General features: G+C 40.7%; 1 protein-coding gene across 2 annotated transcripts; it reads right to left on the bottom strand.

The window, feature by feature from the left end:
- Positions 1 to 241: 241 nt before the first annotated feature.
- Positions 242 to 3,851, bottom strand: LOC147615112 (nuclear transport factor 2-like). Of its 2 annotated transcripts, XM_086779085.1 has the most exons (10): positions 3,647 to 3,851; positions 3,472 to 3,521; positions 3,251 to 3,394; positions 2,798 to 3,110; positions 1,689 to 1,963; positions 1,413 to 1,611; positions 1,206 to 1,327; positions 1,072 to 1,134; positions 913 to 979; positions 242 to 812 (listed from the first exon to the last, which is right to left on the bottom strand). In XM_086779085.1, exons 2-10 carry the CDS (start codon positions 3,514 to 3,516, stop codon positions 511 to 513), a joined length of 1,530 nt encoding a protein of 509 aa, XP_086635211.1. In that variant the 5' UTR covers positions 3,517 to 3,521; positions 3,647 to 3,851; the 3' UTR covers positions 242 to 510. The 2 variants fall into 2 exon arrangements, with proteins under 2 accessions (XP_086635211.1, XP_086635212.1); XM_086779086.1 differs by lacking the exon at positions 913 to 979 and having other exon boundaries at positions 530 to 812.
- Positions 3,852 to 25,741: the final 21,890 nt, after the last annotated feature.

The following is a 25,741-nucleotide window of genomic DNA, read 5'->3' as shown; positions in this document are numbered from 1 at the left end:
GTCACATCTTTTAAAACAAATATGGTTTGGGACCAGCAGAGATTGACCCCAGTACCTGATTCTCAAAGGACTAAATCCTGGTATCTACTTACCATGCCCCACTTAACTGCTCAATGCTGGTCTCCCTGGCAGGGATAAAACAAAAGTGGTTCACCCATTCATCTCCCAGGCACAAACATTTTAGTATGGAGGGCCAGCACAATTTAATCTGGAGGGCAGTAACCCTCAAATAAAAACAATCTGAAGGGCCCAAGTGTGATGTTGATTGATTACATGAGAGTGCATGTTGATTGATTACATAAGATTGCACTTTGGAAAAAAGGACCCCAAAATGGGGTGTCTGGCTATGCAAAATTCTCGCCATGCACTTCAATTCAGTCTGATTTTGCCTCATCGCCCAGCTACAACCTACACCTTTTTTCGGTAATGTATATAGCATAAACCTAGGCCCCTACCTTAGCACCCAACGAGAGCAATTTAGGCAATTCTGGTGCATCACAGACAAACTTGCTAAGCCGCTGCTACAGCAATCCCATTGCGAGCAAGGGGACCATTCCGACCCATCTGATTCCCAGCACGCCTCATCGGCCGGAAACCATTCCCATTTTGAGAATCCAATTGACGAAATCCATTGGGCATATGAAAGTTTCCACCACCATAGCCACCCCGACCTGCTAAGATACCACGCCCTCTGCCAAAGTCCTTGTCCGAATCCACTCCACCCCTTCCCACCCCACGAATATTGAAGTAGCCTCGTCCTCTGATGTTATCATTCTGATATCCCCTACCTTGGTTGAACCGACCTCTTCCACCTGACAAGAGCATGGCACAAACTCAATGAGACTTATACAAAACCTGCACATTTGGTAGGACTTTGCCACAAAAAATCCAAGTAGCTTGGAGACTAGGCACCTCGAAAAGGAAAGATCCTCTTTTCTTCTATGTAAACTTGACGGCCATTCATGTTTATCGGTGAAGCCTGATAACACAACACTCCAATTCTTCATTAAGCATACCACTTAACCCATGGATCACATCCTTTCTTTCTTTTTTTAAAGTTGCTTGCCTTACCTCTGCCGCACATTGTGCTGAGCTTGCTTCCTCAAACTCAACAAATGCATAGCATACTCCTATCTGTAACAACGGCAATCATCAGATATGGAGCAGCCAAAAAGGCAGTGACAGTACACACACTGATGACATACCCTCTGGTTTCGAAGGTTCACTCCCCCTGGTTTCAGTTGTCCAAACTTGCTAAATTCCTCTTCTAGTTCGGCAACTGTGACATTGAGAGGGAGGCTCTTGACATATACAGATCGACCATCACCTGCAATTCCGAGTTATAACCTCAGTGATACTGTTCCTAGACTGATAATCTGCATTGCAACGTCCAGGGAACAACGCAGACAAACCTTCGATTTCAGCTGCATTATTCTCATCTGTGTGATCTGGTGATGACATCCCTCCAGAGGGGGGTTGGGCAGCAAATTGGACAGCCTGTGAAGCAGCAGAAGAGGTTGACCGCTCGATGTGAACTGCAGCAACTTTGGAAGTGGTGGACATGGGGGTACCCAAAACTGGGGCCTTCGAACCATCTTTTTGCAATCTCAGCTGCCATACATACCAAGATCAAGTAAACCATGCATTACCACAATATGGGGTGCAAAACCAGAAAGGTAAGCACTTACAATTGAGGCATAGGACTTCTTCGGTGCCTCATCAACAGTCGGTTCGTCAACTGCGTCATGATGCTCACTTGGCTTGGACACTGGTATTTCTGCCTGATCAACAATGATTTTTTCGGCACTGGCATTTTCAGCGAGAGGTTCTTCTAAGATGCCTGAAACCTCTGTCTGGTCTGGAGGCTCATAGTGATCCTCCTCCACAGTAACCTCTTCCTGAGCTTTGGGAGAGGGATATTCCGAAGCATGGGTGTCCGGCAAAACAGCTGGTTCGCTGACCCCTGCACATTAGTGAATTGAGGAACAGCTGAAGCAAGAGGATAGAAGAAGGAATACAGTTGGCGAGACAACAAATAAAGGAAGGTTCCATAGCACCCGCATCCAAAAAGGTGATGATCTGGGTAAGACTGTAAAAGTTCGGTTTTACAACCCTAGATCCCCTTTCCCCCAACAACAACCATGTACCATGCAACCGGTATGATCGAGTAACTCGCAGCAAGGCCTTCTTTATACCTTTTCTTTTAGTGAGTTTAAGCAATGCTGTTTAATCTTTATGGAGATGTAGAGATGGAGAGTTGACACCAGATTGGGTCCCAACAGCCCACTAAAGGTCCCCTCCCACAAGCAAGAGTATTTGCTTTATTACTTTGGAGAACTTCTTTACAATGCAGAAAACTTACTGATGACGGTTGATTGTGGAATGCTAAACACAAGGACGAGGTAGACCAAACATAGGCTGAACCATCAAGCAGTTTGAAGAAACTTTACAAGCCACTTTAGGAGCCCATATGCACATCTGCTGAGGGGATGCGGGACTGATGGGACTTCTTCTACCTTTGACTTAGCACAATGAAGTGCTCTTCCTCAAGATTTATGCAGAAGTCATAAGACTCAAGCACACATGCACCCCCTCTCCCCTGACAACCACCCGTAACCTTCAAAAGATGGAGTAGGAATGCAAAAGAGGCTGTTTGAACAACTTAAGCCTCGAGTATAGAAGGGAAAAGAGAATTTGATAGCCTGAATTCTAAAGTTTTTGTCTGAAAATTCTAAAGGAAAGTTAGAAGGATTTGAAGTATGGAAACATGTCAGTGAGGCAGTTCCATGTAGATTACCTTGATCTGAAACTGTGTTAACAGGGGAATCCTGAGGCTCGGGGGCACCATTAACCACATGGGAAACTGGCTGCTGGCTGGACTTCTCATCACTATCAAGGTACCTGAACATGTCATTGAAAATAAAGTAGCTTTTCTCCTGAGGAACCAAAACAAAGGTCTGTACAAAAGTGCGCTTCACTCCACCAGCATTGTACAGAGCGCCAGTCACCATGACCAACACATTCCCTGTCAAGGACTCCTGAGAATCAACAGACATGATCTCGGCACGAGTTAAGCCATAGTCCAGTGACATGATCTTGTCATGGATACCCTGGAATTTAAAGAAAAAAAACATTTTATTCAAAACCTGCTGAGCTTTGCGCAAAACAAAACCTCTCGTTAACCGATTACCCTCAAACTCTGCATTTAAAATACCCTAGAAAACAAATAAAAGCAGAGTGACACGCTTACCGTGAGTGTTGTGGCTGACTCCACAGTGGTCTCCGGCCAAGCTTCTGCTCTGGAAAGCTTGCTTTCGTCTGTGTAGAAGCGATGCCCCAGATGAGGCGATTGATGAAGGACGTTGTAGTACCGGATCACAAAGGCATTTCCCACCTGCGAGAAAGTTTCAGAAAAAAAAACAGCACTGGAACTCATGGATATAGCCACCATGATCCTGCTGTAGAACTTACAATGCTCGCCGGTGCTGAGGTAGTGGTTGCATGCTGGCCTGCCATGGATCCTGCGAGCAGAAAACCCTTTTAAAATTCCTATTTTCACGAGGAAGGGAAAGACGAAGTATCTGCGCTTAAAGCTTTTTGATTCTGATCAATGGTGTGCTTGATCTCTGAAGATAAACCAGTCTACCTGTTTTGGTTTGCTCAGAGAGAAACAAATGTGAGTATGGAAGTGACTATGGCTATGGCGCCCCTTGACCTTTTTCTCTCCTGTGCGTGCCTTCCTGACTTCTTCCACAACCTTTGTGCACCCTACTACGCTGGAAGCCAGAAAGAAAGAGAACTCGTACTAGCTGGACTAATGGCATTTAAACGATGCTAAACCATGCTTCATCACCTCATCATTACCTCTAAGCATCATTAAATAACCCACAATCTTTTACTACGTTTAATAATAATAGAGGTAAGCAAGCATCATTGCACTTTGGGACTACTTTGGGACTCGGGAGCAGTTTTTTTGGGTGAGAGAATCTTAGAGCAATTTATTAATGAATTTTAAGTTAATTGGTTAGGTTAATTAGGTGGCTCTAAATGTTAATTCTAAGTTAATTTGGGCTAGGTTAATTAGGTGCCTCCAAATGTTGTTCACTCACAAACGCGGTTGGTCTCGCGAAGCAACATTAGGCACCCTACAACACAATTTAAAGTTCTAATGTGTAACATGAAGCGACTACAAGAAAAGGAAGTCGAGCGCCCACCCACACATTGTTGAGGCAAAGTTTGCTTGTTGTTTAAAGCTCATGCTTCGTTGTCAAAGCATGTCCATTACGGTTTAGGGCCTTAATGTATCTTTTGGGGCTATGTAGTGTGTGTGTGTGTGTGTGTGTGTGTGTGTGTGTGTGTGTGTGAGAGAGAGAGAGAGAGAGAGAGAGAGAGAGAGGTTATAACAATAAGGTTTTCAACCTTGATGTAATATATTAATTAATTGCTCCTCAATATGTTTCTTTCACAAACTTGGCCATCCTTTCAATGTAATGATCACCAAAATAAGTTAAAGGTGGCAGGATTAGGTGATTTAGATCATGGATGATGAGATGTTAATGCATACTGGGATATCCTGATGCTACTTGAGTGCTGGCGGAGGTATATACATAGGATTATGTCAGAGCCAAGTCCCCCAAGTTTGGACCCCCATAAGAGATTTTTACGGCTCTGATTAAGAACCCCCTGGGAAGAAGGCCAGTAGTGTGAAGATATGGGACCAAAGGAGAGGATTTTGAAGAGCAGTCACCCAAGGGCTTCACCTCAAATGTGTTGTTGACTACCTGTATACAGTTGGGTTTTCACTTCTCCTTGGGAAGATTCTCTTTTTCTCTTTGTATGCGAAGATGAAATGTGGGACATGGTATGTGACCTGCTAAATACGAAATGGGATTAAGGGAGGTTTGAAAGTCTTTTGAAAATCCTGGTGACTTTTTTGTAGGTATTAATAAATTATTATTCCCCAAAAAAAAAAGTTAACTACATTCACTATTAATATAAGTACTAACAATAAGATAAGGTTTCTTATGTCACTATAAGTTACTATTAATATAAGTACTAACAATAAGATAAGTTTTCTTATGTCACTATAAGTTACTATTAATATAAGTACTAACACTAAGATATGGTTTCTTTGTAGTCTTGTTCCTTAAGTGATCTATTGCATCGTTCATATGTTGAAAAGAGTTGATTATCTTTTTCCATAAGTCATCACATGTGTGCAATGTGTGAGAAAGGTTATCTTTCTATTAGGGTAGATTCAATGTCACCACAAACATGATGAGGGGGACTTATACAAAATGTCATTTTCATTTAGGTGTAATGTGTGCAAGGTAATATTTTTAGGGTTGGTTCAATGTCACCACAAACATGATGAGGGGGGCTTATACAAAATGCCATTTTTGTTTAGGTAATGCATAGTCTTCTTCACTAAAATGGTAATAATGGTCAACATACTAGGCCCCATTATTACAAAGGAAAGAGGTGAGGATGGAAGGAGATTGGTTTTAAGAAAGTATGAATATAAGGTGGTTAAAAGGAAACCATCATTTTTTGAGAAGAAAAGAGGTAAGAGGATGGAAGGAGATTGGTTTTAAGAGAGTATATATATAAGGTGGTTAGAAGGAAACCATCATTTTTTGAGAAGTAAAAATGGTCAACATATTAGGCCCCATTATTACAAAGGAAAGAGGTAAGAGGATGGAAGGAGATTGGTTTTAAGAAAGTATATATACAAGGTGGTTAAAAGGAAACCATCATTTTTTTTAGAAGTATAATCATCATCAAAAAAGGAGGAAAGGACAAAAGGTCATGTCCTCTTTTCAAAGGAAAACGTTTGTATAATCGCAATTGTTCACGTTTGTTAAGGCTTAGCTTTTGAATTTGGTTTAAATGTATTTTGATAAGTATTTAATGAAGTTAATTGTATATTTTTATCTTATTTTGAAGTGACGGCTATCAACACACTTTTTGTATGTACGATTATTGTTTAGGATAAAAATATCACAAAATGAGGACACCCTTTATAATGTGTTTTGTTGCCCATACCTCCTAAACACAATGAGACTAGAAAAGAATTGCCTACCTAGCTTTGAGAGATTTTCACAATATCTAGAAATCACTAAGCGACAATTTGGAACCTCCAAAATTGACTTGTAAAACTTGACATGGATCCCTATATTGTAATTAAATTAGCTTAAAATGAGTTGTTAGCTAGTTAGCTTATAATTACTAATCTAAAAGGTATTTTTATTCTTCATCTAAGTCTAATTGTAACATGTTTAAAATTAGCTCACAAAAGGTCAAAAAATTAAAGTCTCCAAATCAAATGAAGTAAACACAAGCTAAGACTTGGGACAAATCATTATGTAAATTAGCATGCAATTAGCAAGAAATACACATAATGCCTAAGTGATTTAGTCTTTCACCAAATGATGGAAATAACCTTCCATAGGCCAATGTATGGTAGCTCAAGGCTCCAATGTATGTTCAAAAATCATATGATCAAAAAGGTTCTAAAAGTTATAAATGAGGGTCCATGAGCCGCCCCTTTTATACTTGAGCGCTATGACCATAAACCTAAGCTGACTATTAAAGTTGTTACTCCATTACAAAGCATCCCTTCTCCAAAGATTTTGTCCTCAAAATCTATCATGTGTACAATTGCCATATCTCCCATATACATCAATGGAAAAGGAAGGTTTCATCATATGTACAAGACAATGGTAGGGTCTCTAAACGTAGCCACTTAGATGTAGTATGAACCCATGAATCCATAGCATGAGAAATGTAGAAGTAGACCCTCCAATCATGAAAGAAGTGCTCTTGAAGTATAGTGGACTGTTATGGCAGCCCATGTTGATGTCAAAACCACTTGCAAATCTATCATGAAAACACTTCAAAATGAGGCCCAAATGACATGTGCATGATGCCAAAGCATCTACATATCATAAACTACCATCATAGTAACTATTAGAGCTCATTGAGATCACCAAAAGACTCCCAAAAGTGCCTCTGCTGCCAAATCTGTCCAGAAAATTTCAGAATGCACATCTTCCATTGTAGGATTCATAAAAGCCCATATAGTGCATATCAAATGCCAAACATCCTATAAAACTTGTTGTTGCACATAAAAAGTGGTTTCCATGCATCCTTATCCATAGGTAAATCCACTAAAGTTTGAACATCTCTCTCATAGTAGATGAATCCCACCATCGAGGTCAAATGGAAATGTATCCTTTTGAAATGCCGTGTCATCCACAATGTGACCGTTATTCCAAACACCGGGTTCAAATGAAAATACATCACCCTCTTTTATGGAACAGTGATCCTCATGTTACTCTTGAACTTGTGTTCCTTCATGGCAATCCTTAAACTCTTCAACTTCATAAGACTCCTTGGCATCCTCTCCTCCATCCATGAGAATCATGGTGGCTACAACCTTCTTAGCTTTGCATACATGCTTGGGTGACCATGTCTCTTTGCACTTGAAGCATAAGTCTTTGCTTCTTAACTCATCAATCTTTGGGTCATCCACCCTTTGAGACTTGTTGAAGGTTTGGGGAGACTTCTTGTTGGAAGTATTCCCTTTCTTTGCATCAAAACAAGCTTCACTCTTGGGCTGTCCACCCCCATACATGGTAGCCAATCTAGGAATGGAAGAGGGTGGTATATAGGAAGAGAGTTTGTACCCTTATTAGAAGAAATAATGGGTGGCTTACATGAGTCATTCATGAGTAAATTGGGCTGTGATTTTCTGTATTTGATCTCATAAAGCTCCGCCAACCTCATAGCCTCTTTAAGGGTAGGTGGTCTTTGAGCCAACACATCCGCTTTGATGAAGGAATCCAACCCATGAATAAACTTCTTCATCTTCATTTTCTCATTAAACCCTTCCACATACATGGATAACTTCATAAAGCTTTTAATGTAGTCCCTTACTACCATGCCCTTTGATAAAGCTCATACCATTGCTCATGGTATTTATCAAGGACCAAAGGTGAGATAAAAATCAAGTTCATCTCTCTTTTCAAATCATCCCATGAGTGTGGTACATTCCCATGCCTAACCATATGTATCCACCATTGGTGAGCATAATCTTCCAAATGTAAAGAGGTAAATTACACTTTATCTTGCTCACTCAGGGTAGATCTAGAAATAAGTGTCTAGCTTGGTCATCCACTCCTCCAACTCATGCAAAGCAGAACCATCACCCTTGAACTTGGAGAGGGGCACCTTGTCCTTGATATCTTTGGAAGCATTGGAAGTATGATTCTCATGATATGGCTTGCCCTTTTGTGATTTCATATAAGAATTGGCAAATTGAGCAAAATCTTTGTACTCCTTCTTAATAAAAGAAGGCAATTCCATCCAACTTTCATGAGCTTCCACTTGTCTTTATGCAAAAGACATGTGCTCCCGATCATGATCTGCCCCATCCTTATCCCAAAGCATCTCCTCATCTACCATGATGAACTGATTTGCTTTTGAATAAGATGTTATCCTCTTGGCATCTCCATAGCATAAATCCATAGGCTTGAATGAATCTTGTGGTGGTTTGCTATTCACTTGAGAAGTACCGGGCTAAAATGAAGAAGGCCTCAAATCCTTTATGAGAGGTTTCCTAGCATCCATCATAAATCCAAATGAAGGAGCCTTCATAGAAGCCTCTTGCATAGCTTGTTTACCTCCCTTGTGACCACTATAATGAACTTTCTGCATAGGTTGCTTGCCCTCATGAATCCCAGATTTCAAACTTTGGTAAGGGGGTGAGAAGGCTTGGTCGAGAGATCGGCAAGCAAAAGCTCTCCATCCAATTTCTAGATCGAATTAAATGGAAAATGGTGTGCATACAAGTGGTTTGAAATACAATTGACAATCAATGGGATTTTGCAAGGATGCATAGTTGCCATTATTAGGCACATTGGTATTGATATAAAGATTGAGATTGGCTCATAAATTCTCCAAGGTCATGCTAAAATTTTACCAAAATTTAGTCTAAAAAAGCCTTGATTGGATGCATATTGATGCGTTGGATATGCCAGGGTGCAAACATGCATTGATTTGCAAGTTGGTTGCTTGCGGGTTGACAATTTGACATAATTTGTAATTTTTAAAAAAGTGTGATTTAGTCCAAGGGGTTTTGGATTGAACCTAAATTAAATATTAGGGGTGATTACATATTAGGGGTGATTACATATCATTAGGGCTTCCCATAGAGCCCTCAACCACCCCGTTTGGTTTCCAGGTTAAGGAGTTACACCCATTTCTCTAATGTATACCCTACTTGGACAGAATTTGAACCAAGGCTCGGATCATAAATTTGGCTTCACCATTGTGTTTCCCACTTGCCAGATACCTTAACCACCAAGTTTCAACTCATTTAGAGCATGGGAGCACAAGTGGTGGACCAAACTATCACTATTTAACTTGTGAGAAAAAGTCAAAACAAAGGCATATAGAGGGTTGACTGAACCAAAAGTGGTATGATAAGCTTACTCGAGGGTTGACTGAACCAAAAGTGGCATCATAAGCTTACTCCTTATCCTAATACCTTTCTATAGAGCCTTAGAACACCCAAATCCGACAATCCTACATCATCTTATTGCTAATTTTGCCAAAACAGTCCTACTATGGCCGATAAGCCGAGAGGTAGACCTAGAAAGCTATCATTGGCAATGGAGGATATGGAAGGGGAGGAGTTGATGGAACAAGACACTATGGACACAATGGAAGAGCTTGAAGAGAAAATGGTTGGGGGAAGCACTCATAAAAATATCTCTTAATTCATGGGTCAAACTTCAAAAGGAGTTGAAGCATATGCTAATGTGGGAAGTGCCCATATGAAAAGATGCAGGGAGGAAGAGAGCTTGAGCTCTTGCAAGCACACACACACACACTCACAAAACCCTAGTAGAGAACACACAAGGTGAGAGGCTGAAATCTTCTTCTTCTCTACTCAACACTCAACACACCATATACAAGATAAGAGTACACAATAATATGAAAGGTACTCAACCAATACATACACAGGTTCTCTATAGTGTGAACCCGACTAAATGAGCTGGCGCTATAACTATGCCAGTCTCTAGAATGGCTGTCACACAGCCTGTCATCCCACTGGCCGCATATCACCCAAGATCTCACCAACCATGCCAGTGGTGTAAGTGTGGGGCCTATCCCCGGGTCATCAGTGTCCACCGCCTCACTAGATGAGCTCGATATCTTAACACTCCCCCTCGAGCTCAACTCCATCTCATGTACACCAAGCGAAGCCCTGAATCTGAGGAGCTTCTCTGTACCCAATGCTTTGGTGAAGATGTCAGCTACCTGATCCTCTGTGTGCTGACATAAACAAGGTCAAGGTCTCCTGCCAAGACCTTCTCTCTGATGAAGTGGTAGTGGACCTCTATATGCTTCGTACGAGCATGAAATACTGGGTTCCTGGCCAACTGTATACTGCTAATGTTGTCACAGAAAATGACAACTTGTCTATCCACTGATAGACCCAAATCTGCAAGTAGCTTCCTCAACCAAGCTACCTCACATGATGCTGCCATAGTAGCTCCTCTGTACTCGGCCTCTGTACTCGATAGAGCAACTGTAGGCTGCTTTTTGCTGCTCCAAGTCACAGCAGCACTCCCCAAAGAAAACATGAAGCCCATGGTAGATCTTTTGTCTGAGATACTACCAGCCCAATCAGCATCTGTGTACCCATGTACACATATCTCTGTCCCAGTCTCATAGAATAGTCCACAATGCAAAGTAGACTTCACATACCTCAATATGCGTCTCACTGCATCCAAATGCGGTTTCCGTGGAACCTGCATAAACTGACTCACCAACCCAACAGCATAGCTCAAATCTGGTCTGGTGATCATCGTGTAGATCAAACTTCCTACTATGCGCCTGTACATAGTAGGATCCTCCAAGATCTCTCCTGAATTTGCACTCAACTTGCCATTCTGATCCAATGGCACAGAAATAGGCTTACAGCCTGTCATACCATACTTGGACAACATGTCCAAGCCATACTGTCTCTGCCGTAATCCAATACCATGTGGTGACCTAACTAATCACCTCAATGCCCAAGAAATATCTGAGCTCCCCCAGATCCTTCATCTCAAACTTCTGTCTTAGCAAGATCTTTACATGAAAGATCTTTGCATCATGGTCCCCCGTAATGATCAAGTCATCTACATAGATGACAACAAGCACAACCCCTCTATCACCATGTCTCACATACAGCGAGAAATCTGCATTGGCTACATGAAAGCCAATAGTGACAAGATATTCAGAAATCTTGTCAGACCATGCTCTTGGTGCTTGCTTTAAGCCATACAAGGCTTTCTTCAACCTGCAAACATGCTCGGGGTGACTCTCATCCTCATAACCAGGTGGCTGCAACATATACACCTCTTCTTGCAAATCCCCATGCAAGAATGCATTCTTTACATCCATCTGATTTAAAGACCATTGCTTTGACGCAGCCACTGCTATCACAACTCTCACCGTTGCCATCTTGGCAACTGGGCTGAAAGTTTCCTCATAATCAATGCCATATGTCTGCGCATACCCTTTGGCTACCAATCTAGCCTTGTACGTGTTTATGCTTCCATCACTGTTATGTTTTACTTTGTACACCCACTTGCATCCAATGGCTTTCTTGCCTTCAGGCAATTGCATTGAAACCCAAGTCTCATTTCCATATAGTGCATCCATCTCCTCATCCATAGCGTTCTCCCAACACACATTTCCAACAGCCTCATCAATGCATGTGGGGTCTACAACCTGCACAACCTTTGCCATATATGCATAGTGATGTGCCACATAATCATCATATGTAAATCTCTACACAGGGTTCTTCACTCTCCCTGATCTTCGCAGCTTTTCATTCATGGCTTCCATAGCCTTCTTTACACCAGGTGTTCTCATAGCTGGGATCCCAAGCTCCTCTCATCAAGGCTCATATCTTGGCCACTAGACTCTCCATCAACATGAGAATGCCTTGCAGAAATGTCAGGCATACCAAGGGGCTCAACCACTTTCTCTTTTCCTTTGCGTGATGTACTAATCACATTTGCAGGACTGGTATTATGACGCAGCCTTCCACTCCATGGTCTATCAATAGACCCACTAGATGAGGACTCTCCTGGTCCACTCAAAGACTGTGATTGCTGACCTGCATTCTGTGCAACCACACTTCCACTCACATCAGCCCCCAACAGCTTCTTTTTCAGCAGCATACCAGCTGCTCATCTCATCAAAGACAACATCCTTGCTTACCCTCAACTCACGTGTAGCAGGGTTATAACACCTGTATCCCTTTTGCTCAAGGGAATATCAAATAAACACACATTTTTCAGCTTTTGGATCCAGCTTAGTTCTCAGCTCATCTGGCACATGCACGTATGCAATGCATCCAAAGACTTTCAGATGAGACAAATCTGGTTTTTTGCCAATAAACCTCTCCTCTGGAGTTACATCATGTATGGCTGCAGAGTTGGAGTCCTGTTCATGATGTATACTGCTGTAGAAACAGCCTCAGCCCAATAGCTATGCGGCATATTTTTCTCTTCCATTAATGCTTGCGCAATCTCAGCAATGTGCCTGTTTTTTCGCTCGCAACTCCATTTTACTACGGAGTGTATCTGCATGTAAACTGTCTCCGAATACCATTCTTCTTCAAAAATTCAGAGAACTCATTGGAGTACTCTCCTCCTCCATCTGACCTTAGGCACTTTACATATTTCCCTGTTTGCTTTTCAACCAAAACTCTGAAATTCTGAAAGTGAGTGAACACCTCACTCTTCTCCTTCATGAAATATACCCACACTTTCCTTATGTGGTCATCAATGAAAGTCACATAATACCTGCAGCCTCCCATAGATATGGTCTTCGTAGGACCCCATACATCTGAATGCATAACATCTAGTGCATTTCTGCTCACATATCTGTTACGTGGAAACACATGCTTTGTTTGCTTCCCAAATTGGCATGCTTCACATATTTTCTGCATACCTTCCACTTTAAATTTTGGCAGCCCTGTCACAATTCCTTTAGTCTGCATAGACTTCAATCTCTGCACATTCACATGTCCAATCCTTTTATGCCAAATGTCTGTGTCTGCAACAATTCCTGAACCATTTGCAAACATCGCAGCACTCATTTCAAGCATGTCTACATTCTATGTAAACATTCTGCCCACTCTGTTGCCTTTTGCAACCAACCTGCACTTGTCTTTAAAATCTTCAACATAACAACCATCAGGGTTAAACCGAACCTGCAAACCCTGCTCAATCATCTGGCCAACTAAAACCAGATTCTTTGTTATGTTCGGAACGTGAAGTACATCTGCAAGGTACTTCAGTTTGCCATCCTGCATAGACAATGGCACATCTCCAACATGGGCAATTGGATGAGCAGTGTCATCCCCTATTTCCACAAAACCTTGTCTTTCCGGGTTTTTCATCTTCTTGAACCACTCCCCATGACTCGTCATGTGGTTCGAAGCACTTGAATCCACATACCATACATTATCTTTTTGTGTTGCATCAACATTTTCAGACATGGCATTCACGACATGCTGCATAACAAACAACCTTTCATTATCCTCATTATTTCTGCGTGAGGATGCATAGTTGTTTTGCTGCACTTTCCCATTTTGCATGTCAGCCTGCTTCTTATAACATTTTACCTGCACATGTGCAGGCTTACCACAATAATAGCATTCACATGTATCATTATATTGCCTTTGCCAATTTCCACGACCTCTTTGACTCCCCCTGCCTCTGAATTTGCCTCTTCCACCTGCGTGTTGTTGTTGTTGATTCTGGGACTGTTGTTATTGCTGCTACTGTCTGCTAGCCATAATTCTGATTACTTGTTCGGCCACCTCCTTGACCGCGTCCACGGCCTCCTCTACCTCGTCCTCTTCCTGAACTCGTGTAGAAGGCCTGTTGCTCTGAACTGTTTTTGCTTTGTGAAGACTGTTGGTCTTCACCTAAGCTCTTCTCTTCGATAATCAGCATCGACACCAAATCTAAAAAGTTGGGAATGTTTTCCCGAGTCTGAATAGACGTCTTGAACACCTTGTATTGTGGCCCGAGACCACGTAGACAGACTTCCACCTTGTCATCATCATCTACTGACACACCAATAGATCTTTATCTTCAGCGCATAGTCATTCACAGACGTGCTCTTTTTCTCCACAGTATGAAGTTCATTCTTCAACTGTATCTTACGTGCCTTGGTATTTGTTTCATAGAGCTTTACCAAGGTGTCCCATGCCTCCTTGGGGGACTTGGCATCCTGAATGTGCCCAATCATGGTGTCCTGTATACTAATGAATAGCCAATACATAACCTTCCTGGCTCCTTGGTTCCAGTCTTTAAACTCTTTTACATCTGCAGCAGTCGGATTTATATCCGGTATCTCCGATGCCTCTTCATGCTCACCTTCTATGTAGTCCCAATAGCCTTTTCCCATCAGGAAATTCGTCAACCTGAACCTCCAAGCATGGAAGTTATTCTTATCAAGCTTCTCAGCCACAATCTGGGTTATCCCATCATTTGACATCTTGCCAAACACACAATTTTACGAGAAACTGCACTCTGGTTTTTCTGCACAAACTGCTGTATTTTCTGCACAGCAGTACTGTAGTACTCTCAAATGTCACAACCAGTGGTACTGTAGTACTCTCAAATGTCACAACCAGTGACTTCAATGTGCATACATACACCCAATGGCAACTGTAGACCTCTTTGCAGCACCCACAGTGTCTGCACAGTCAATCTGTCTTCCTGCAGTTCTTAAAACAGAGTTCTGCAGAGAATCGATGACTTACCCGCCGCAGTGCTCGAAATCGCCTGCTTTCTGAAAAACAGAGGTCCAAACGCGCCCGAAACGCGTTTTCGGCCCAAAAAATAATGTCCGATAGGATAATATACTTGCCCTATAGGACAATATAGTTGCCCTATAGCTTTACTCCCGCGAAGAAAGCTCCTCAATCAAAGATCGTTGCCGGTGCCTCCCGTAGAGCTCCCGACAAGGGTGTAGTCACCAACACAAATAGGGAAGAGTACTTGAAGCTCTTACCCTCGTATCGCTTCCTGTGGTTCTCTTGCTTGCAGCTCAGCCCTTAGCACGAACCAGGCTCTGATACCATGAAAAGATGCAGGGGGGAAGAGAGCTTGAGCTCTTGCAAGCACACACACACACACACTCACAAAACCCTAATAGAGAACACACAAGGTGAGAGGCTGAAATCTTCTTCTTCTCTACTCAACACTCAACACACCATATACAAGATAAGAGTACACAATAATATGAAAGGTACTCAACCAATACATACACGGGTTCTCTATAGTGTGAACCCGACTAAATGAGCTGGCGCTATAACTATGCCAGTCTCTAGAATGGCTGTCACACAGCCTGTCATCCCACTGGCTGCATATCACCCAAGATCTCACCAACCATGCCAGTGGTGTAAGTGTGGGGCCTATCTCCCAGGCGGGTCATCAGTGTCCACCGCCTCACTAGACGAGCTCGATATCTCAACACCATAAGCACACCTCTCAAAGTTTGCAAGCCTTTTTAAATGATACTCTATCGGAATTTCTTGTGAATAAACTTAATTTTAAGCCATAGATTGGATATCATTAACTAAACCTTGAATTCAAAGTTTGAGTCTATGACTACCAAAATGAGAGCCATTGAACACCATGAAGAAGCTAATGTGGATAGAATTATAAGAGTTAAGGCCATGTCTTGAACACCATATACCTAATCCCCCTCTTTGCTGCTTTTCCAAAAGCACTCATGACAAGGAGAGTTCAAGCCATGCTCCCCCCTTGGCCTCTCCACCAATGCCAAGGGTACCCTCTCAACATGCTAGATTCTAGTACTTGTTTGAATTGAGCTTGTCCAATTTGATTGAGGATCTAACAATGTAAAGAGAGTAGAGTGTTTGATGGCTTACAATTCCAAGCATGTACTCATGCTCATGTGCATTAAAACTTTAGCATGTAATCATGCTTGCGTTATGCTCCTCGTACACTTTCTTCATCAAAATCCTTTGCTCCAAGGTAGAGAGAGAGAGAGAGAGAGAGAGAGAGAGAGAGAGAGAGAGAGTAGTCTTCTTCTTCTTCTCTTCACAAGGATTTGTGTAACCTACAAATAAAATCTGGGTGTAAAGTGAGTAGTCTTCTTCTTCTCTTCACAAGGATTTGTGTAACCTACACACTTCACTTTTCTCTTTTATGAAATACACCCACACTTTTCTAGCATGGTCATCAATGAAAGATATATATAAATGGTATCTTCTCATTGATGATGACCACATTTTCCTAATGTGGTCATCAATAAAAGATACATAATAATGGTATCCTACACTATAGAGACCGACCATTGTATGTTATTGTTAGCGGAGTACTTTTCCTTATAGTATGTACCCTTATCTTTTTAATTATATGGTTATAGAGAAGATAAGAAGATATAAGAAAATAGTGGAAGGTTACAGCAAGATAGCTATGTATAATCAAGTAAACAGGGTGATGAAAAAAGTGAGTAGTTGTTTATGATATAGCACCACATACACTCAGTTCCTCGATAGGAGATGTGTCAAAATTGAGAGATATTTCATATGTACATTTTGGCACCTCTAAGTGTCTCACTTAAAAGTGTTTGGATGTATTATATATGTGCATGTTCCTAATGAAGTGAGAACCAAGTTGGATCCAAAAGCAAAGAAATGCATCTTTGGTCACGCTTTGGAGTAGAAAGATTATAGATGCTATAACCCTACCACTCATGAGATACAAGTAGAGATATTGTCTTTGATGAGATAAGTAGCTAGTGGGTGAAAGCAAGAATTGGTGTCATTCTTTTTTGTGGTTTTACGCATGAAAGAATAAGCTCCTATTCAAAGATATGGAAGTTATAAGTATAAAGTAAATTTATAATATTTACATAAAAATTACATTTAAAATTATTCACGTTTCAAATTATGAGCGGGAGTGGTGGGTAGTATGAGTCGTAGTGGTGGGTTTTAATTGAAGGTTTAGTACTAGTCGAATGCATGGATTTTGCTTTGCTTAGTTTGGACCCTTGTGCAATAGCTTTGCATTTTGCTCGTCTCCTTGCCTATCCTCCACCATACTTTTCCAACTATACAGGCTTGTCTCCACTCTACCTAGGTGTGCAACCTCCATCTTCTTTATCCCCTTCCCTAGGAACAAGCTTGTATCTACTTCATCCCCTTCCCAGCTAACAAGCAGCCAAGTGTCATGCCGAAGACACCACCTCATAAGGGTAAGGACAAGGCACGCTATTATTCACGTTTCAAATTATGAGCGGGAGTGGTGGGTAGTATGAGTCGTAGTGGTGGGTTTTAATTGAAGGTTTAGTACTAGTCGAATGCATGGATTTTGCTTTGCTTAGTTTGGACCCTTGTGCAATAGCTTTGCATTTTGCTCGTCTCCTTGCCTATCCTCCACCATACTTTTCCAACTGTACAGGCTTGTCTCCACTCTACCTAGGTGTGCAACCTCCATCTTCTTTATCCCCTTCCCTAGGAACAAGCTTGTATCTACTTCATCCCCTTCCCAGCTAACAAGCAGCCAAGTGTCATGCCGAAGACACCACCTCATAAGGGTAAGGACAAGGCACGCTATGAGCCACCACTCCGAGGTCGCTTTTGTAGGTTTGCGGTGTTGAACATAGCTTGAGCATGGAGGGAGAGAACCCCTATCTTGAGGGGTAAAAAATGACATTTTTGAAGCAGACTGGGCTCATGTCTTTAGGGCTCATAAGCCCCAACATGGCCAGAGGGTGAAGTAGAAAGATGTGAGGCTCGAGTTCTTGGAGGAGTTGCTGCCTTCGCAAGATGTTTATCAGGAAGCTCCTAAGAATAAGATGTTTGGGTCCTTTTTTGCAAAAAGAATTTGCATTAGAGAAGTCTAGGACAATTCCAATGAAGATGGATTGGTCACATTTTGTTTGTAGAGGAGACCATGGACTAGGTAGAGAAGCATAAGGACTTGGATAACAAGATGGAGATGTGGGAAAACAAAGAAAGGAAACTACATGGTGGTGGTGGTCCCATGATGACATGGGATTGGGTTAGTCCTAATTGAGTTTCAATTGACAAATTAAATTATTGCTATGATGATGCCGGTTGCAAGGATGCTTGAAGAGATGATAGTATTGGCCAACAAAAGGCAAGCTGCTAGGATGGATGATGTGTCAAATGCATAATGTAAGAATTTTATCATGGCAAAGGAGTCTTAGAGAGAGCACATGAGATGTTTGGTCTAAGAGATGAGATATCTGATCAGATACAAGAACTCCTCCACGAATTGAAAGAGAAAGGGGTACAGCACCACCAACGGTCGCCCGTCTCGCCGTTGACAAAGTTGAGCAAAGTGTTCACTCGTGTTGACATAGTCAAGCTTTAGAAGAAGGTTGATGATGCAAAGGTATGATATACATGGCACCAAACATTGTGTTATAATGCATATTGTCACTCATGCATGATGTTCTGTAATGCCTTGCATATGCTTTTCATATCTTATGCATAACAGTAGGTTGCATGGCTCTTATGCATGATGTGATTCAAAGAATTCCTAAAGGTTATAATTTTGTTACTATGTTTTAGAGCACAAAGTTCTCTCCTTGAAGCATTAACATATTGCATCACAAATATATGACTAACAGCACGCCTTGAGCTTTTTTATAGGTCACAACATAGCAAAATTTGTTTTACAGCATGTGCTTCTCTTGAAGTTGTGATTCATAATACAATATAGTGTTGTAAAGCAACAATAGATTTTGTAAACACATATGTATTGTACTCCCTGTGTTGTTAATGTATTATGTTGTGCTTGTTGACAGCATGTGCTTCTAGCCCTTTTGTGCTTGATAGCATGTGCTTCTAGCCCTTTTGTGCTTGTTGACAGCATGTGCTTCTAGACCTTTTGTGCTTGATAGCATGTGTTTCTAGCCCTTTTGTGCTTCATATTACAATCTATATGCTTTAGAGCACAAGAGGAGAGTGCATGAAGCATTTGCACTATGATATAAAGCATTCTATGTGTTTTTTTTTTGCTTGAAAGCAGAATGATGAATGTTAGTTTATAGCGTGTTTTAAAAAAAAATTATGCTTTCTATTAGTGCTTTACAACATAATACAATGTTCTAAATCACCAATAGACTCTGTAAACACATATATATTGTACTCCCTGTGCTATTAATGTATTATGTTGTGCTTGATAGCATGTGCTTCGAGCCCTTTTATGCTTGATATTACCATCTATATGCAAAGGAGAGTGCATGAAGCATTTGCACTATGATATAAAGCATTTTATGTGTTTGCTCTACTTGATAGGTAGAATGATGTTAGTTTATAGCATGCATTTGAAATGTATGTTAGTTTATAGCATGCATTTGAAATGTTTTATGCTTTCTATTGGTGCTTTATAGCACAATAGAACAATGTTGTAAAGGACCAATAGACTCTGTAAACACATATGTATTATACTCCCGATGCTGTTAATGTATTATGTTATGCTTGATCGCATGTGCTTTGAGCTCTATTGTGCCTAATATCACAATATGTATGATTTAGAGCACAAGATGAGAGTGCATGAAGCATCTGCATTATGATATAAAGAATCTGCATTATGATATAAAGTAGTTTATATGCTTGCTTTAAAATCCTTTTAAAATCACAAGTGGACAAAAGGCAAGAGTATGGTATAAAGCACTCATATGAAACTTGTGTTTCCTATTGTGCATCTTGCTTGTATACTATGATGTTAAGCACAATATGTGCTCTTAAAGCACAACAATATCGTGTGGTTGTTCTTGTGCATGGGTCCACAAACTGCCTATAGAGTATCATGAGTCCTATACTTAAATGACTATTTATTATTACAATCAAACTTGTCTGACAAAAAGCTGAAGTACGAAGAAGAGGTAGACTTTTCAAGTTTTTGTTTTCTTTTAAAGAACACGATAGAACATGGGCACCTTTGTGGTGCTCATGCACTTCCTTCAATTTGTTCAATTGGTACAAGAGACATGGTAACAATAGGTGGCTGTGAAACCTATAGTGGTTATGGGTTCCCTTTCCATGGAGGAGCCTTGCCATGCTTCTCTCTACCTTGTGGTCATGTCTACCACTACCTGTGCTTTGTGTTATTGTGCTCTTGGTTTGTTGAGTGTATAATGCATGGTTGTGGGGAATCCATCCCCATAGAAACCATGACGATGTTTGGTATTAAAGCATCCATGCCCAAGATATCGAGGAGCATAGGTAAACATCAAGATATTTTAAGGATGCTATGCTATTGTGTATGTGTGGTTGATTCCTTTTTGTGCCATAGATATTGCCTTCGTTGTGCGAAGATGTATGCTCATGGTGGTGGCAAGGAAGGTGAAAACATCAGCACTATGAGCACCCATGACACTTTTGGTATGACTCAGATCAATAGTCTTGGCATATGCAGTAGTGGGAAACATGTTGATCTTGTGCCTCTTTTTGATTGCAGAGAACAATTCCCCAATGTAGTGTTCAAGTATGATGATATGATGCAAGTGGATGCCTAGAAGGTAACCAGTGAGTTTTGCACAGTAAACGATTACTTTAAACAAAGGTAAAAGTATATATTTTGCACTTAATGCACATTTGACTTATGTGGTATATTTCCCTCAATGCATGTTCACGGACTAACCTGGAGTAAAATGTGGCAGGTGATGAAGAGGGTGGTGCAAAAGAAGGTGTAGGATCATCTGTAAAGGCAAAGGATAAGAAGAATTCATCAAAGGCCTCTCTTGAATTTGCTGATGTGAAGACTTTGGAAAGTAACAAAGAAGGACCTCCTTGAAGAGAAGACCAAGGGCAAAGTGGGCACACTTAGAAGACAAAGGACTTGGTTTGATACTAAGTGGAAAGAAGATGTTGCTTTGGATATTGCAATGCTCCCTTGTCCTCTCTTGTCCCAAAAGTAAGACTTGTCCTCATAAACCTAGTCAGCCGATCACACAAAAGAAGAAAAAGAAAGGCAAGTAAACCAACGCTCTGTAGCCATCAAGAAATTATATGTGTGTGAGTTGGCATATTTGCCATATGATGTAATTAGAGAGGCCTTTCCTTTTTTGTATTTAAATTCTTATTCAAATGCCCATTTCAAGCATGCACACGTGAAATTTTCTCACTCGACACGAGGAATTTTTCTCTCTGTATTCTTTCCCTTTTTATAATTACAATGAATAGCATTTTAGGTTTTGTTGAATGCAGTTACTCTATTTGGCTGTGAGTCCAAATGAGGACTTGTTTCTATGCAAGAGGCCCCAGTTGTACTTCAGTGTCATAATGGAGAAGAGGTTGTTGGCCAAAATGCTGTAGTCCAATAAAATGAGATACATAGGCATGCCGATGCCAAGAAAGAGCATGATGATGTCGAGAAAGATCACGCTGATGCTAAGAGAGAGCATGGTGATGTCGAGCATGGTGATGCTGATGTTGAGAAAGGCATGGTGTTGCCAAGCATGTTGATGTGTTGATGTTGAGAAAGATCATGATGATGCCAAGAAAATTAGATACATAAGCATGTTGATGCCAGAGAATGAGAAATGGGTGCAAGAGTCTCTAGTGCAAGAGGATGGCATATTAAGCGCTGTAGACATGGATGGGTTGATGGTCGCATGTGCTAGTGGCTTGAAATTTATGCCACACATGGAAGCCAACATGAATCATCGAGGAAAAGCCTCATATACATCCTGGCAATGTGTTAAATGATGTACACATAGAGGATATAAGGCCAACAACAGTGACAACCATTGGTTCAGTTTGGACTGTCATCAATGATGCAGTAAAATAGTTCTCTCTAGATGAGGAAAATGCAACAACACCAGAATACAACTACAACAACACCTTGCTCATTGATGACAGCCGGTACAAGTCCTTGAGGAATGATTGGGATTCTTGCATATGCCCCGATGACTTTGATCCCAATGATGAGAGGCAAGATCCATGGTACTTGTTGACAAGGACCTTGTTGGAGCGGCTGAGTGGTTGGAACAATGCTGAGAACTTGATGGAGTATATTAGATGCAACCCAATTTACAACCCCTATGATGTAAGATCCCTGTCCCCACCATGCGACGGATTCGGGGTACTAGCAGCGGAAGTAGCACTTCATGCGCGGGGCAGGGACCCACACTCGGGGCCTCGTCCAGGATATCCGGACAAGAGACTAATCCGTCGGTTTTTCCAAAACTGAACCCGGAAAAACTTCCCTTACCCGAAAAGCACGGGCGATTCCACCAAGATAACTTTTTACTCTAACGTAGTCAAGATCATTACTGATCACGCTGATCCGACTGCACTAATAAAGATACTCGATCGGATCAAGGAAGAACTTGCACTTGGATCATTGGGATCAACGCTTTTTTCCCCATCAAGAGGCACAGCCGTTGATTCCTATCCATAGAACAAATTCTATCCGGGATTTACTTTATCTATTGTAATAACAAAATTTGAGTCTCGATTTACGGATCCATCAGTCCAGCCTAACCCCATCCGATCCCATGGGTTAGCCAACTGCCCAACCACTGTAGTGATGGGATCCAATTTGGAATTTGGTTAGGTTTTGTCCCGGGTACCAAGGAAAAGAGTTCCAAGGCCCCCTAGCCGGAAGTTCATGCAAATATAAAACTAGCCACACCACTTACACACCCAATATGAAATTGCCTTTTTCTTAGCATCAGCTAACTTTAAAACAATCCTTTAATGAAACCATAGTACCACTGATCACAATCTTCCAATTTATCCGGTTGATTCATAATTTCCCGTCATTCCTTCATCAGAGTATCTATGGCATCATTGGCAACTAGAACGCTCACCACCTGTCCACTCAGGGGCCTTTTCAATAGTTCCTAGCCCATAATACTCGGCAATATAATCACTTATAAAAATCAAGATGGACTCTCGTTGAAGATCAGCAAGATCAACCAACAGATCCATAAAAAGAGCCATGGACTCATCCATTGAAGACCAGCAAGGTCAATCAACCAGATCCATGCCCGGTTTCAGAAAACAACTCTTACTCCTTGTTCCAATATCTTCCTCGACGCACGCGTGGGTATCCTAGGCGACCCAGAGCCCGAGCACCGTATGGTCAGCACCCTCTAGGATCCTTCGCAGGTGACCTAGCGCTTCACTCATAGGCCGCTTCCTTGGTCCCTCATCCACCGTACCGGAAGCTCACCATTTTAATCGAACCGAGGCTGGTCAAGACCTCGCCCGACTTTGCTACGCGAGACGTCCTCCATTGACTCTCCGTCAGCAGTTGCAACTTTATCAGTTAGGTCTCCACGACCTTAATCACAAGACGGTCAAAATGCTTCCCCAGCATTCTTGACATAAAACAGCCATTTACAAACAGCATTTACAACAGTTTACAAATACAGTTTCTATATTAACTCTCATTTTTCCACATTATCCCTCATTAATCCACATTACTTATTCCACATTCCATTTATATATGTACTCATCCAATCACATCATTTTCCATCTCTTCACTTCAGATTCCTTCACATCACATATCATATATTCACATCCATATCCACATCCATACATCCACATCCACATCCACATCCACATCCACATTCACATCCATACATCCACATCTACATGCTTACCCTCCATTTTCACATCCTCATTTATACATCTACATCCCGTATCCACATTCATACATACACATCCATATCCACATCCATACATCCACACCCACATGCATACATCCACTATCACGTCCTCTTCATACATCCACATCCACATACATACATACATCCACATCCACATTCCCATTCCCATTCCACATTCCCATTCCCATCCACATACATACATACATCCTCATCCACATTTCCATTCACATCTATACATCCATATCTACATCCACATACATACATACATCCACATTCACATTCCACATTCACATCTATACATCCACATCCACATCCACATCCACATCCACATCCACATCCACATTCACATCTATACATCCACATCCACATTCCCGTTCACATCTATACATCCACATCTACATCCACATACATACATACATCCACATCCACATTCCACATTCACATCTACATCCACATCCACATTCCCATTCACATCTATACATCCACATTCACATCTATGCATATACATCCTCATGTATACATCCACATTCACATTCACATCTATACATCCACATCTACATCCACATTCACATCTATGCATATACATCCTCATGCATACATCTACATCCACATTCACATCTATGCATATACATCCTCATGCATACATCCACATTCACATTCACATCTATACATCCACATTCACATCTATGCATATACATCCTCATGCATACATCTACATCCACATTCACATCTATGCATATACATCTTCATGCATACATCCATTTTCACATTCATACATCCACATCCACATTCCCATTCACATCTATACATCCACATCTACATCCACATTCACATCTATGCATATACATCCTCATGCATACATCCACATTCACATTCACATCTATACATCCACATCTACATCCACATTCACATCTATGCATATACATCTTCATGCATACATCTACATCACATTCACATCTATACATCCACATCTACATCCACATTCACATCTATGCATATACATCCTCATGCATACATCTACATCCACATTCACATCTATGCATATACATCTTCATGCATACATCCATTTTCACATTCATACATCCACATCCACATTCCCATTCATATAACCCCATATGCCTTCACATCTAATCTTTTTCATCACATCCATTCTTGCCCTATCACAACCCATATACATCTTATCCTATCACATACACTTCTTACCTCATCCCATACACATCTTAATTCATCTTATCACCTCCTAACTTATTTCATAAGCATCTTATCACCTCTTATCACATCTTATACACCTCTTATCACATCCTATCACATCTCATTTCTATTTATAGAATATAAGAGAATTCTTATATTTGATATAAGATTTCTTTACACATTTATTTATGCATAAATTCCATTTAAGGAGATTAATACTTTCGAAGTAAAAATCAATCTTTTATGCATCTTCCTATGCATAAATTCAAATGAAAATGATACTTTTGAATTAAAATTCAATCTTTCATGCATCTTCCTATGCATGAATTCAATTTAGATGAGAATGACACTTTTGAATCAATCTTTTATGCATCTTCCTATGCATAAAATTCAATTTAGTAGGAATTACACTTTTAGAATAAAAGAATTTCTCTTATGCATCTAAGTTATGCATAAAATCCCTTTATGATGAAAATCACACTTTTAGTATAAAAAGAATATCTTTTATGCATACTTCTATGCATGAAATCCAATTATGATAAAAGTAACACTTTTATAATAAAATAATAAACTCTTATGCATACTTCTATGCATCAAAAAAAAATGATAAAATAACACTTTTGATATAAAAACTTATCCTTTATGCATGATATTAAAATTCAATTTCTCCATGGTTATAATGAAATTCTTTCAATTAATCTAGGATGATAATTCCTAGAATATGGTAGGAAGTCCTCTTTTTATGCTTTGAATGAAATTATTTTATGCATAATTTTTATAAAAATTTTGCCATAGCTCCGCTGCTATGACTGATAAATCTCAATTTTTCTAAGGGATAAAGCTT

The sequence above is a fragment of the Cibotium barometz genome, chromosome 40 (genome assembly GCF_041138505.1).
Source record: "Cibotium barometz isolate CiBa-2024 chromosome 40, ASM4113850v1, whole genome shotgun sequence".
Classification (NCBI taxonomy): Eukaryota; Viridiplantae; Streptophyta; class Polypodiopsida; order Cyatheales; family Cibotiaceae; genus Cibotium; species Cibotium barometz.
Note: the sequence above shows the minus strand (reverse complement) of the source record. Positions and strands in the feature narration are given on the sequence as shown.